The sequence below is a fragment of the Hydractinia symbiolongicarpus genome, chromosome 9 (genome assembly GCF_029227915.1).
Source record: "Hydractinia symbiolongicarpus strain clone_291-10 chromosome 9, HSymV2.1, whole genome shotgun sequence".
Classification (NCBI taxonomy): Eukaryota; Metazoa; Cnidaria; class Hydrozoa; order Anthoathecata; family Hydractiniidae; genus Hydractinia; species Hydractinia symbiolongicarpus.
Window position 1 is genome coordinate 18686313 of NC_079883.1, and position 13727 is coordinate 18700039.

Sequence of the window (13727 nt, forward strand, 5' to 3'; positions counted from 1 at the left end):
TTCACTGTTTGAGATTATTGTAAAATAACAGAATCCTCTAAAAACTATGCTAGCTACATAAACATAATGTATATAGCTACCTGTACTTTGAACCATTATTTAAAACAAATGTGCCCCTGGAGTGCCGGATGGTACTAGGTGACCCAAAATTTTAAAATAGCTAGCTGGCCCTAGCTGGCAAGATACTCAAGTCTTGATTGTTCACTGTTTGAGATTATTGTAAAATAACAGAATCCTCTAAAAACTATGCTAGCTACATAAACATAATGTATATAGCTACCTGTACTTTGAACCATTATTTAAAACAAATGTGCCCCTGGAGTGCCGGATGGTACTAGGTGACCCAAAATTTTAAAATAAAAATTTTCAAGACATCAGAAAGGGTGTTCTGTTCTGAAATTCTTAAATTCTCATTGAAGTTCTTAGAGTCACTGTAAGCTGTTGTATAAGCTGATGTCTTTATTGGTAAACAGCCATAGTTTAGTAATTAAAAAAAAAAATAAAACGAGTTTGAAAGTTAAAAAGTATTTATTTGTTAAGCTTTTCGTACACTAAGTACATCTTCAGACTATATAAACAACTTTGGCTTTATATTTGGTATTATATACTAATGTTTGGAAGAACTAACTGTATGTGAAATAATTTTTGCCGGAAGAGAATTCCATGGTTTCACGTTTTTGTTTTTCTTGAGAATTTTACAAAATTTTGTAGGGATAAATTTTTGCTAATGATAAAAAAATTACTTATTGTTTTGACTGAAACTGTTTTTGTTTTTTATATTTTGTAATCTAATGGGCGAGGACTGTATGCACTGAAATGACTGATTTCTCTAAATTTTGATGTGTTTCTTAACCTTTTTGTTGAATATTAATGGGTAATGGCAATATACGACAAGCTGAATGAACTTATTTTTGTTGATTTAGATGTATTTCTCAAAAACCGATCTGTTTTACATTTTGTGTAAACTTTTCTTTACGAACCGTATACAATGTTTCCAAAATAATGATCTTTGTTGATTCAAATTTATTCCTTGCTTATTGATTTTTGACATTAAGGTTTAAAATTATTGGTAAAGGGCAGTACGGATCACTATACTAAAAAATAAAATTTTTGTGTTCTTAACTGGTTGAGTTTTACATTTGTGTAAAATTTTGTGGAAGAGGATGGCATGCAACTGAAATGACTGATTTTTTTAGATTTAAATTTGATGTTTTCCAAACTATGGTTTTTTCATATTTTTGTATAAACTTTTAGGGAAAGACAATATTTGCCACATTTTGTGTGTCTCGCTACTGCGGTTACCATTTTGCGTGACAAACAGGCAGACGTATACGGGTATTATAATATGGACTAGTCGTTAGCCCGTGGAAAAATTCACGGGGTCGTCCGTCCTTTATATATCACATTTCGTGTTTCCGTAACAAAAAAGACAAACAGACGCACCAACAGACAGACGACAGATATTATTATAGAGATGTGTAAAAAACTTATTTTTGTTGATTTGTGCTAACTCTTGCCTCCTTTTTGACATTTTAGAATAAATTACTGAGGGTTTTCAACATTATCACTTTTAAGATGTACATATTTGAGATGCGTTATTTCTAACATTGTTAGTATCCGTGTTGTGACTGTCGGTGTTGTATCTGTCTGTCTGTCTGTCTGTCTGTCTGTCTGTCTGTCTGTCTGTCTGTCTGTCTGTCTGTCTGTCTGTCTGTCTGTCTGTCTGTCTGTCTGTCTGTCTGTCTGTCTGTCTGTCTGTCTGTCTGTAACAGGTAAAGTAGATGTGTTAATTTTCCTTTGATGTAGCCGAAAAATTATGTTTCAAATGTTAAATTTTCTGACGTTACGGCGCGACGTCAATATCACTACTTTACCGTCAATATCCTAATTTAAATTAATAAAGCCATTACAGTGCACTTAAAACTTTGAGGCCAAATAACTTAGAAACGAGTTGGGGACGTGAGTTATTTTTCACCGCGTAGATTAATAGGGACCACTTGGGACCAATTTGGGAAAGTTTCCAAAACCTTGGTCCACGAATCCGTTTCGGAATGGACCGGTTAATGACGTCATCAAAAAACCTTTGAACCCTATTATCTCTGCAACCGTTTGTCAAAGATACATGATCCTATACATTTTCTTGATCAGTGTTTCAAGATTTATACGGTGAAGGCAACAGGTATACGAATTTCAAAAAAAATAAAAATTTTTTGTACATTTGGGGACGTCATTTGTACTTTGACGACGTCAGCAAAATTTTTAAACCTTTGTTTTTCCTTAACTGTTCGTCAAAAGTGCATAATCCTATACATTTTCTTCATCAGTGTTTCGAGCTCTACACAACAGATGCAACGTGTAAACAAATTTCCTTGCCGGCGTCATCAAAATTAAAATGATGGTTCTCTTTCCATTGCTCTCCTGCCTAAGTAGATTATTTCACGGGCCTTATGGACTAGTTGATATATTAAAGGACAATTATTAGTGGATTTTCCAATGCTTTTTCCTATGCAACACAGCTTTGAAGCTGGCTTTGTACAAAGTATAACATTATTGCCAATAAAACTTGCTTTTGATTTTTTTTTAGATTGAAAGTTTTTTATCAATTTCAAAGCTCAAATATTATTTTGCTGTTGATACAACGTATGTTTTGAAGAAACTCGGATTATTGATATTTCCATTTGTACATCAGGTAGGTTTCTTGTTTCTTGTAAATATTTGACACCTATAAGATCTGTGCAACGGGTAAGGAGAAAAACGTATGATTTTGCATTTCATTGTCTTTTATTGGTAACCCACCAGCTTGTTAATTTCAATTCTATAGGATTGGTCACTAAAATATGATAAATCTGAGCCTGTTGCACCAAGATATGAAATCAACGCTCCCGACTTATATATACCAAGTACGTAAAGCATTTTAACGTGTTAAATCGTTGTTTTGTTTTATGTTTAAAAGAGCAAACCTTGCACAAGTTATTGATTTCTGGGGAAAACTAAAATACAGTTTTGTTGTAAATTTTCTTTTTTAGCTATGGCTTTTACAACATATGTGCTTGTGTGTAGTTATATTCTTGGTGTGCAAAACAGGTATGCAGTATTTTTGTAATGTATTAAAGGGGAGCTAACGTCCATTTATTTCAAAATTCCAAATGCATCTCTCTCTCTCTCTCTCTCTTACGATCTGACTAAGTTTTATATTTTAGTTTTTTCAAATAATAATATCATTAACTTATACATTTTAATAACTTCAAGAATAAAATGCAGGTTGTTTACTTTATTCTCGAAGATCTTATAGTTATTTCTATATAACATATATGTTCAATAAAAGGAGATTACATGAAAGAACAAATCAACATATATGGTGTGACTCTTTACAGGCTGATAACAAACATTTTTTTAATAGAAGTTATATCCTCAGAAAATCAGTCAGTCAGTCAATCAGAAGACCACAAAAGAAAACAGACCAACCTAAACTTTTTAATAGCATGACTTTTGACTGTGAATATAGATTTCTTGGTGATTTACTATTGTCGATGTTCGCATAGTTTTGCATTTGTAATACCGAGATAGTTATGCTGTATCTGTATCTTGTTATTTTTAATTATCTCTTTTAATAATACGGAGAGTGTCCGTCTGTCTGTGACAGGAAAAGTGGATGTGTCTTTTTTTTTGAAGTCGTCGAAAAAAGTAAATAACGCCACGGGTTTACTTTGTTTACCTCATGTGATGAAAACGATTCATGTGGATAGTAAAATGGTTAACCCTCGACACAAAAAGAAAACAAAAGAACAATTCCTTCGTCTTGAAAAAGCGCAAAAAGTGAAAAGGTAAAGTGGTTCAAAAAAAAATATTTGAAAAAAAAATAAAAGTTTTAGAAGTAGAAAAGTGAAGTTGGAAGACACGAGAAGTTACTTGGGAAGTAACGATTGGAGCTAAAAGTAGCAAAGTAAAGTTAGAAGTAGAAAAATGAATGCTAGAGTTTCAAGTGTATTGGAATTCACAAATATAAGAACTTTGATGTTTTTATCGCTATGGCTACGTGTTACTTTTTTATATAGGACACTTAAATTTGCAAAGCATTCTTAGAATTTCAGCTATAAATTAAGCTATAAATTCTTAAAGTTTTATATTTTACCGCATTTTTGAATTTCCGCGTCCGAAGGCGTAGGAAATTCTTTAAAACCGTCGTTTTTTCTTTCGGAGCATTTTTTGAGAAAAAATCGACCCTGGGATTTCACGTTGGTCCGTCAAAGATGTAAACTTCGTACCCAAGCTCCTTAACTACTGAGAAGTCTAGTATTGACGCTTCAGGCCAAAATTGGTATTTGTTTTCGATAAAATTTGACACAGTTAACAAAAAAAGTATGCTGAACATAATGGTGACATAATAATTTTGATTTTTGTCACCTAAATGTCATTTCAGGCCAAAATTGGTCCAAAAATTAAAACTATTTTATTTTTAACAAAATTTGGCACAGTAAACAAATAAAGTATGCTGAACATGATGGTGACATCAAGATTTTGATTTCTTGTTACCTAAATGTTATTTTAGGCCAAAATTGGTTCTAAAATTAAAACTACTTTATTTTTGACAAATTTTGGCACAATTAACAAAAAAAGTATGCTGAACATGATGGTGACATCAAAATTTTGATTTCTTCTTACCTAAATGTCATTTCAGGCCAAAATTGGTCCAAAAACTAAAACTACTTTATTTTTAACAAAATTTGGGACAGTGAACAAATAAAGTATGCTAAACATGATGGTGACATCAAAATTTTGATTTCTTGTTACCTAAATGTCATTTTAGGCCAAAATTGGTCCAAAAATTAAAACTACTTTATTTTTAACAAATTTTGGCACAATTAACAAAAAAGTATGGTGAACATGATGGTGACATCAAAATTTTGGTTTTTTGCCACCTTAAATGTCATTTTAGGCCAAAATTGGTCCAAAAATTAAAACTACTTCATTTTCAACAAAAATTGGCAAAGTTAACAAAAAAAGTATGCTGAACATAATGGTGACATCAAAATTTTGATTTTTGTCACCTAAATGCTATTTTAGGCCAAAATTGGTCCAAAAATTAAAACCACTTCATTTTCGGCTGAATCTGGAACAGTTAACAAATAAAGTATGCTATAATTGATGATGGTACAAAAGTTTGGTTTTTGTCACTTTAAATTTAAATTAAAACTGCTTTATTTTCGACAAAAATTAACACAGTTAATAAAAAAAGTATGCTGAAAATGATGGACAACATCGAAATTTTGATTTTTTGTCAACTAATGCCGTTTAAGACCATAAACGTTTCAATCGCAAGACTTTCAACCATGAATGATAGGCTTTTTGTTAGCAATTTCTTTTAAAATGTGAGTTTATTATGACACGTTTCGTTTTGTTTGCGTTTGTTCTAAGATATAATGTTACTGATGGGCTTTATCTTCAGAGGTTCATGCATTAAACCCCTTCGAATGTTTAGCACAATAACACAACGAATTAGCAGGTTTTCATCAAATATTTTGGTAGCGCGCGGAAATTCTTAGAGCCCCCATGGCTTCTTGTTTATAAAATAAAAAGGATATTTGTTTACATTTTTTCATAATTAATGTGTCTCCTGGTCCGTAACTAATGTCTTTACCTAAAACTCAAAATGGTACACTAAGCTGTTAGCTGGCTACCAAACAAATTTGCTAGTGAACAGTGTACAACACGACCGATATAAACAAGATGTGCTGTTTTTAACTGCAGTTTTTTTAAATTTTGTGTAAACTTTTGTGGAAATAGACCACATACTTTAAGAACAAATTTTTGTAGAATTAGACTTTACTGTAAGCTGTTGTATGAGCTAATGTGTTTTTATATTTAATATTATAAACTAACTGTTTGTGATGTAATTTTTGCTGGAAGAAAATTCCACAGTTTCACGTTTTTGTTGAGAATTTTACAAATTTTGTGTGAATAAATATTTGGTGATATAAAAAATTAATAAATGTTCTGACTGCAACTGTTTTTTATTTTTTTACATTTTGTAATCTAATGGGCGAGGATTGTATGTACAGAAATGATTGATTTTTCCATAATTTGATAAAATCGTTTTTTAATTTACCAATCTTTGATGTTAAAATAATATTGACGTCAAAGGAAAGTATATTAAGATTAGTGTACCTAAAACTTTCAGGCTAAAAACTTGGACACCAAAATATTTCCGTAACCGTTTGTCAAACGTACATGACCCTATACATTTTCTTGATCAGTATTTCAAGATCTATACTATGAAGGCAACAAGTATACGAATTTCTAAAGAAAATATTTTTTACTTTGGGGGGGACTTTGCTGACGTCAGCAAAATTTATAAACCTTTGTATCTCCTTAACTGTTCCTCAAAAGTGCATAATCCTACACATTCTCTTTATTAGCGTTTCTAGCTCTACACAATAGAGGCAACGTGTAAACAAATTTCCGAAAAAAACGATTGTGTATAGACAGGCCATTCCTTGCCGACGTCATCAAAATTTAGGTGATGGTTCTCTTTTCCATTGCTCTCCTGCCTAAGTGGATTATTCCACGGGCCCTATCAATCTTCTCTTATAGTAATTCAAAGAGTGTGTCCGTCTGTCTGTGACAGGAAAAGTGGATGTGCTTATTTTTCTTTGAAGTCGCCAAAAAAGTTTTGTCTCAAATGCTAATTGACTTATTAAACATCACGACGTCTTATCGACTAGTTTCCTAAATTAATACGAAGCTTCCGTCTGTCTGTGACTTTTGCAAAGGCGATGTTTTTTGTCTCTTTTATTTACCGAAAAATTAACTATTCGTTGCCGTTAATACATTAGTTTGACGTCAATAATTGAGTTAAAAGTGCAATTTAATGGCTTTTGTGAAGCCATTAAATTGCACTTTGATGTTTAAGGTTTAATAACTTGGAAACGGGTGGAAATAATTGACGTCGTGTCCTGTTTGGGTAACTAGGCACCACCTAAGACCATTTTTAGGCCAATTTTTCAAAGCTGGCTCAACCCACCCGTTTCGGGACCAACGTCATTAAAAACATTTAAAACTCGATATCTCTTCAACCGTTTTTCAAAAGGAAATGATCCTCTACATTTTCTTGATCAACTTTTTAAGCTCTATACAATGGAAGTAACTGTGAATCAATTTTTTAAAAAAAAAATTTGTGCTTTGGCAGGTCATTGCTGACGTCAGCAAAATTTTTAAACCCCAATATCTCCTTAAACGTTTGTCGAAAGCGCACGATCCAATACATTATTTTAATCAGCGTTTCAAGCCTTGCACAATAGGTGACACTGGTAAACAAAATTTTAATATAAAATTTTTGTGTTGGCATCATAAAAATTCCAGTGACCGTTATCTTTTCCATTGTTCTCCTGCCAAAGTAGATTTTTCCACGGGCCTTAACGGGACTAGTTTTATCAAAGAATGTATTCTGATACGTTCATATATTTAATTTGATATTTTATTCCATTAGGTTTACCCCAGAACAATTGGGCATAACAGCGAGTTCTGTCTTGGCATGGCTTTTTATAGAACTATTGATGATTATAATAACAATGTATATAATTGGTATTGCGTCTCATGTTAGATATCTAGATTTGTTAGCACTCTGTGGTTATAAATATGTTGGGTGAGTTCTCTTTATTTTCTAACAATGTGTATTTCAGTTAGCAATATTTTGTCAGCAATGGCTTCTTGGGGTTGTGTAGTAAAGAATTGTTATAAACTATAATAGAAATATGTAATGAGTCTTTCTTGCCATTTTTAGTATGATTTTGTCAGCGTTGGGTTGGTTAGTATTTCAATCGCTTGGATATTACATCGTACTTTGTTGGACGAGTATCACAATTTCTTTTTTCTTGGTATGGCTTTTTACTCCTTTTTAAAAAAGTACCCTCTTAGAAAAAAGGTCATGAAAAAATCAAAGTTGTTTTTTAATGGTTGTGCTACGGAAAACTTGTTAAAAAGATAAAAAGTATAAATATTATAGCATTGTTATTACAGACAGAAAAACGTTAGCTTTACAAATACACATTTAGCAGTTCGCTCTGATTTCTACAGTGAATATCGCTGCTCCAAAAATTCTTTAAATTAAAACCAGTTTCTTTATGATCCTTTTCCTCCCACAATGCTTTGCAAAATTTACACATACCTTGTCGCGGTTCGACTGTGTATTTTGAATTCCATTGATGATACTCGTTATAAGCTGTATCATTTCCACTCAAGTAATTTAAATAATCTCCTAATTCGTTTAAACTTTTAAAGTCAAACACATTAATAAAGCTTTTTGGCAACGCTATTTTTGGATTAGTTAAATTTGCACCACTGACCACAACAGGTACGATATGTCTTTGCAAACTATTTTTGAAGTATTTTTCGGTAATGTAGTCTGAACAGAACGAATTCTCGAACGCCAGGTAAAATTTATATCGTTTTTGCAGTTTGCGACATGTTTCAGAATTCCTCGGACAATCTTCGAGGTCGGGGTTGATCAAATCCTTGCATCTACCATAAACATCGACATTGACAAAGTTTTTTAATTTTCTAATGAAGTTCATTCGTAAACTATCACAATGGCTATTGATAAAAAGAACCATCTTGTCTTTTCCAGATGCAAAGTTTTTACTACTGTGTGACTTTGCTTCGTTTCCTACAAATTTGCGAACGTCAAAGTATGGTATAAAAACCTCAGATTCTGGCCTGTATGTAGCAGTCCAGTTGAATATACCATTATATATTTCCGGATTATAATATGTATACATTGGACTCTCATGCATTACCCATATCCACTTTTGCTGTGCAACCACTGCCTGTGTCTGTTCATGTCGTAATTTTCTTAACTCTTCGGCGTTTGGTAGGTCTCTGCCATGAAACAACACAGCGGCACTGATATTCAGTTTGTTTTTGTCGTATGTTAGGTCACAATGATTAATAGGACATGGAGCAATGTTATCAAGTTCAGTGAATTTGTAGCCTAGTGGAACATGTCGCCATGGGATACTACCAAATAACGGTGTATATATAAGGATGAGTTTTTTTGGGACTGTTGTTTTAGTTTTATAAGGCAGTGTTTTGCTCAGGGATTGAAAACTTTCGTTTCTTTTTACTTTAAGTGGTACCTTATTGACTCGAGCACTCTTATCGAGTCTATCAATCTTTGTCGATATTTTCTTTGTAACCGAAACTGCATCAGTGAATTGTATCGGTTTGTTTGTTGTACTAAATTCAATTTGAATATTATTAGCCTGACCATAAAGGCGTAATGTTGATACTTGCGTTGGTGGAGTTGTTGTATTGGTTATGTTTTCGATATTCCTGCTGATACTTTTACCATTTCCGGTATTTCGGCTGATACTTTCACCATTTTCGGTAATACTTTCAATACTTTCAATATTTTCAGTATTTCTTTTTGTTGCTTCAGTTACTGGAATGTCGGTACTTTTCACTGCAACGGAATTATCTTGTTGAATGGTGATCTTTTTGCTTATACCAATGTCTTTGTGATTTCGGATTATTTTTCGAATCATATGTATATTCTTTACTAATGTTTCCATTTTGTTTCCTAAATAATCTTTGTTATCTATTTTTACCTTTGATTTCATGCCTTTGATTTCATGGTTTATAATAAGCTTTTTTGTTAACAAGTTCTGTTCAGCTGAGGCTTGTGTAGCAAAAAGTTTTAGTTTATTATTAAGATCTAATCCACGTCTCTCTCCTGCTGCGTCCAGTTGTGGTGATACATAAGGTTCACCGTTGAGCTGAAGCTCTTCCTTGCATTTGTCATCAGATTGTTCCCTCATTGAACTTTCGGATTTTGGAGTAATCTTTCGTATTTCTTTCCAATTACATATTTTTTCTATTGCGCTAATTTCTCCTAGTTTATACTGTACAAGCCATATGAAGACTGGCATGATAAAGACAACTAAAAACAGTAACCACCGTTCTAACATCTTTTCTTGATTTGGTTTTCTGGTAATAACTTTGAAAATCCACACTACGATTGTTATTTTTTTATAAAGAGCTGGAACAATACATCAACAATAACAACGTTTTTAACATGTGTTTTTTGCGATCTGTAAAGCTATTTTCGTGACTTTAAGTGTTGGCATGGCAACATTGAATATTATTTTCTGCAAGCCAAAATGGTAGCAACGACGAGCAAATTTCTGGGGATTTGTCGACAGGCTAACAAGTAGTACTTTCAGAAACAGAGTGGGAATGTTTTTACTTGTTTTTTCGATGTTGTTCATTAATTGTGCAATAATGAGAATTGGATGTTTTTTCTTCTTTAGGCACGTACTTTACGTCTGGTCATTAATCCTGATGTTCAACAAGAAGGAGTGGTGCGATCCGGTAACAAACGAAGATTGTACATTCTTCTTTTCATCTCATTCATCCAGCCTGCATTTATGTACTTTCTTACGAGACATTTAAGCAGTTACCCACTCGCTATTAAAACGTGAAACAATATGACATGAAAATGGTTATGTACAGGGGTGATCTAATTCAGAAGCAAAGGGAATTTCAAATTGGAAGAGCGATATTAGCCAATACCATTAGGTTACTGACAAAAGGATTGATTTATGTTCGGCGCTGTCGCGTGGTGCTTTTTTTCGTAAATACTTATTTCTTCTTTTCGTAAAGAAGAAATACGTATTTACATATACACTTATTTACATATATGTTTTAATTTTGAATTAGGTCGAATGTGTTTGTAGAAAATGATATGTCTCCATAAAATAAAAGTTTTGATGATTATAATGCTGCTTTTAAATTTGGATTCTGTCAGCGTTCGCGATTTTTATAGTTTAGAAATTTCGTAAATTATTAGTTGGACTTTTGCTAATATTCCTAGTAAAAAAATTCTTGCTTTTGCTATTATGATGCATTGGGAAAGTTTTTATTTGAGGCATGGTTGGGTTGTAGTTTTTAAAATGTCGCCCTAGCCACAAAAAGGAATTAGAATAAAAAAGTAAGTCATCCAAAAAGAATTAAAATAATTTACCAAATTCATCTAGCAATGTATCACAGACTCGCAAATAAATTCTTTTTCGCAGCCATTTTTCTATCCACATTAGGATAAACAAAATTTGGCAAAATGTAGAGCATCCGCCACTTTTGAGCGCAACGTGCCAGCTGGGCAAAATTTATCGTGTATCACTCGCTTTATGACACCGGTTCTTTTCAGTAGCTACCTATTGACATTTTTTTTAACTTTTTATTATCGTTAATGACTGAACTTACAATCACTTTACACATACGGTCCTGTGAAACGTGTAGACGACTAATTTTCTTGATTTTTGCATTTTTTTAAATGTTAGCTGTTAAATGAGATATTAAAAGTCTTCAAACACAAAACAATAACATTGAAAGTAGCAATAGCAATTCTCTTGAAAATTTAAGCACACTTAACAAAATCCCAGTACGAAAAGGGTTTAGCCTTTACTAATTTGCTTTCTTTTGCTCTGAATGATAAATAATTATGAGAATGAAGTATTTCCAGCTTCAATGATGTACAACAGTGGCTCGTTAGAGATAGTTGATAACTTCTGTTACTTAGGTGATATGTTGGGCAGTGAAGGGGTGTTGGAAGAAGTGTTACTTGCAGGATAGGTTCTGCTTGGAAAAAATTCAGAGAGTTACTTCCTTTGTTGACTAGCAGAGTCTTGTCTGAGTTAAAAGGTAGGTTGTATGAGGCCTGTGTAAGAAGTGTTATGTTGTACGGTAGTAAGACATGGGCAGTGAAGCAGTAAAGATCTTGACCGTTTAGAAAGGAATGATATGAGAATGGTTAGGTGGATGTGTAACGCCAGTCTGGGAGACAGAAAGAGTACAGATGAGCTAAGAAGCAGGCTAAGTATCCGTAGAATTAAATATGTTATCCAGATAAGAAGATTGAATTATCTGGGGCACTTGGAAAGAATGGAGGGGGATAATTGGGTAAGAAAGTGTAGAGACTTGATAGTTCCTGGGGCAAAGCCCAGAGGCAGACCGAGAAAGACTTGGCAGGAGGTTATAAGGACAGACTTGACACAGAGGAAGTTGAGTTTAGATCTAACACAGTCTAGATCAGATTGGAAGAGGGTCATTAATATACCCCGTCTAACCCATGCTAGCATGGAAAACGGACGTTAAGCCGAGAATGATGAAACAATGATGCCATGAGACAATAGGTGGACATCTGTCCAACTCAGTTCATATTTCTGTAACTTATGGTACAGTTTTTAACGTACACAGTTCATTCTTCTCTATCTCCCTCCAGTTCGACAAGGGCGAATTAAACGCATTTACCAGATTCTGGTTCATAATGTTTAGGTGATCGTCTGACACGAGTAGGGCGAGAAGGTTGTTCAACAGTTTGGGGGGATGGCACATCATTTAACTGGCTCAGTCCCGTTTGGCTGGGGGACGTAGTTGGGTCAGGGGTTGATGGCACAAGAGGTACAAGCGCAGTGGGGTCGTTGACAACGATGTCTTCTTGAGGGTCACCATTGCCAGAAGGGATCTGTAGTGCGGGAGAAGCAGCTGGTTGCAACGGCAATTGTGTCGTTACCGGTGGGAATGCCGCACGGTTTGATGGCTGTTGGGATGGTTTGATGGGAGCTGGCAACAATGGTGGAGCTGTTTCGTAATTTGAAGCTGGATCGACGAAGAATCGACGAAGGTGTTTGCGGTTGCATCTTGTGAGTCTGCCAGAGCCATCTACTTTCAGGGTGTAGCTTTCAAAACCATGGATTTCGACCACTGTGCCGGAGCGTTACCAACGTTTGGGGTAGTGGCCTGCCTGATTCTGGATGAAACAACGATCACCAAGTTAAAGGGATGGAAGGCTGTGGATTTTGGTATCAAGCTTCTCGATTGAGTGAAAGAATCGTTTTCTCATTGCTGACTCTTTCTGTGCCCACGCGTCACGCCATAGTGGACGAATGTGATGGTTATCTTACTTGACCAGACGGGTCGCGAATGCGAGGCATCTTTGATGGGTCTACCGAAAACGATCTGAGCTGGAGCGATGTTGCAATCAGGGTTAGGTGTGTTTCTCATTTGCATTATTGCACGTAGGAATTTGTCAGTATCCAGCGATACAGAGGGACCTGTGTTGGCACGAAGGAGGCGCTTGGTAGATTTAACTGCTACTTCAGCACGTCCATTCGATTGCGGGTAATAGGCAGATGACAATCTGTGAGATACGCCCCAACATTTGAGGAACTCTTCAGTAGCGGACGCAATGAACCCAGGCCCGCCGTCACTGGTTATCTCATCGGGAACACCAAAACGAGCAAGGTAATTTCGAAGACACGATAACAAACCGGCAGCATCTGATTGCGGTGAGCCGCGAGGAGCGATGAAGACATCACACCATGTAGAGAGACGATCGCCAACCACGAGATAATTTTGACCGGCAGAATCGAAGAAATCAGCAAACACTTTCTCGAATGGTGTTAATGGTGGTGGGAAGGGTAGTACGGTAGCAGTTGGTTGTGAGGGGGCATTGACGATACATTCTCGGCAGTTCTGTCTGGTCTTTTCAATATCAGACGTCATACCGGGCCAGAATACGATGGATCGCGCACGGGATTCCATCATCGACACACCTTGGTGGGCTGCATGAAGTGCTTCGAGGACAGCAGGACGAAGGGACGGCGGGACGACAACACGATCGTCATGGATGACCACACCATCGGACACGTGGAGACTTTCACGGTACTGCCAGA

At 35.0% G+C, this 13727-nt stretch overlaps 2 protein-coding genes across 2 annotated transcripts in view; one reads left to right on the forward strand and one right to left on the reverse strand.

The window, feature by feature from the left end:
- LOC130657281 (protein YIF1B-A-like) overlaps positions 1-10773 on the forward strand; it is a 31253-nt gene extending 20480 nt beyond the window's left edge. Inside the window, exons 4-9 of the mRNA XM_057460263.1 lie at positions 2585-2689; positions 2822-2900; positions 3027-3084; positions 7487-7642; positions 7781-7874; positions 10305-10773. Coding sequence (XP_057316246.1) covers positions 2585-2689; positions 2822-2900; positions 3027-3084; positions 7487-7642; positions 7781-7874; positions 10305-10475 — 663 coding nt within the window. The 3' untranslated portion in view covers positions 10476-10773. The remainder of the gene's footprint in view (positions 1-2584; positions 2690-2821; positions 2901-3026; positions 3085-7486; positions 7643-7780; positions 7875-10304) is intronic.
- LOC130657279 (alpha-(1,3)-fucosyltransferase 10-like) lies at positions 7863-9977 on the reverse strand. Its single transcript, XM_057460261.1, has one exon. The coding sequence runs from the start codon at positions 9960-9962 to the stop codon at positions 8034-8036; it is 1929 nt and encodes a 642-aa protein (XP_057316244.1). The 5' UTR covers positions 9963-9977; the 3' UTR covers positions 7863-8033.
- Positions 10774-13727: the final 2954 nt, after the last annotated feature.

Bases quoted from the DNA above. Each gene is read 5' to 3' on its own strand.
- LOC130657279 (XM_057460261.1), bottom strand. From the start codon at position 9,962: ATGTTAGAACGGTGGTTACTGTTTTTAGTTGTCTTTATCATGCCAGTC.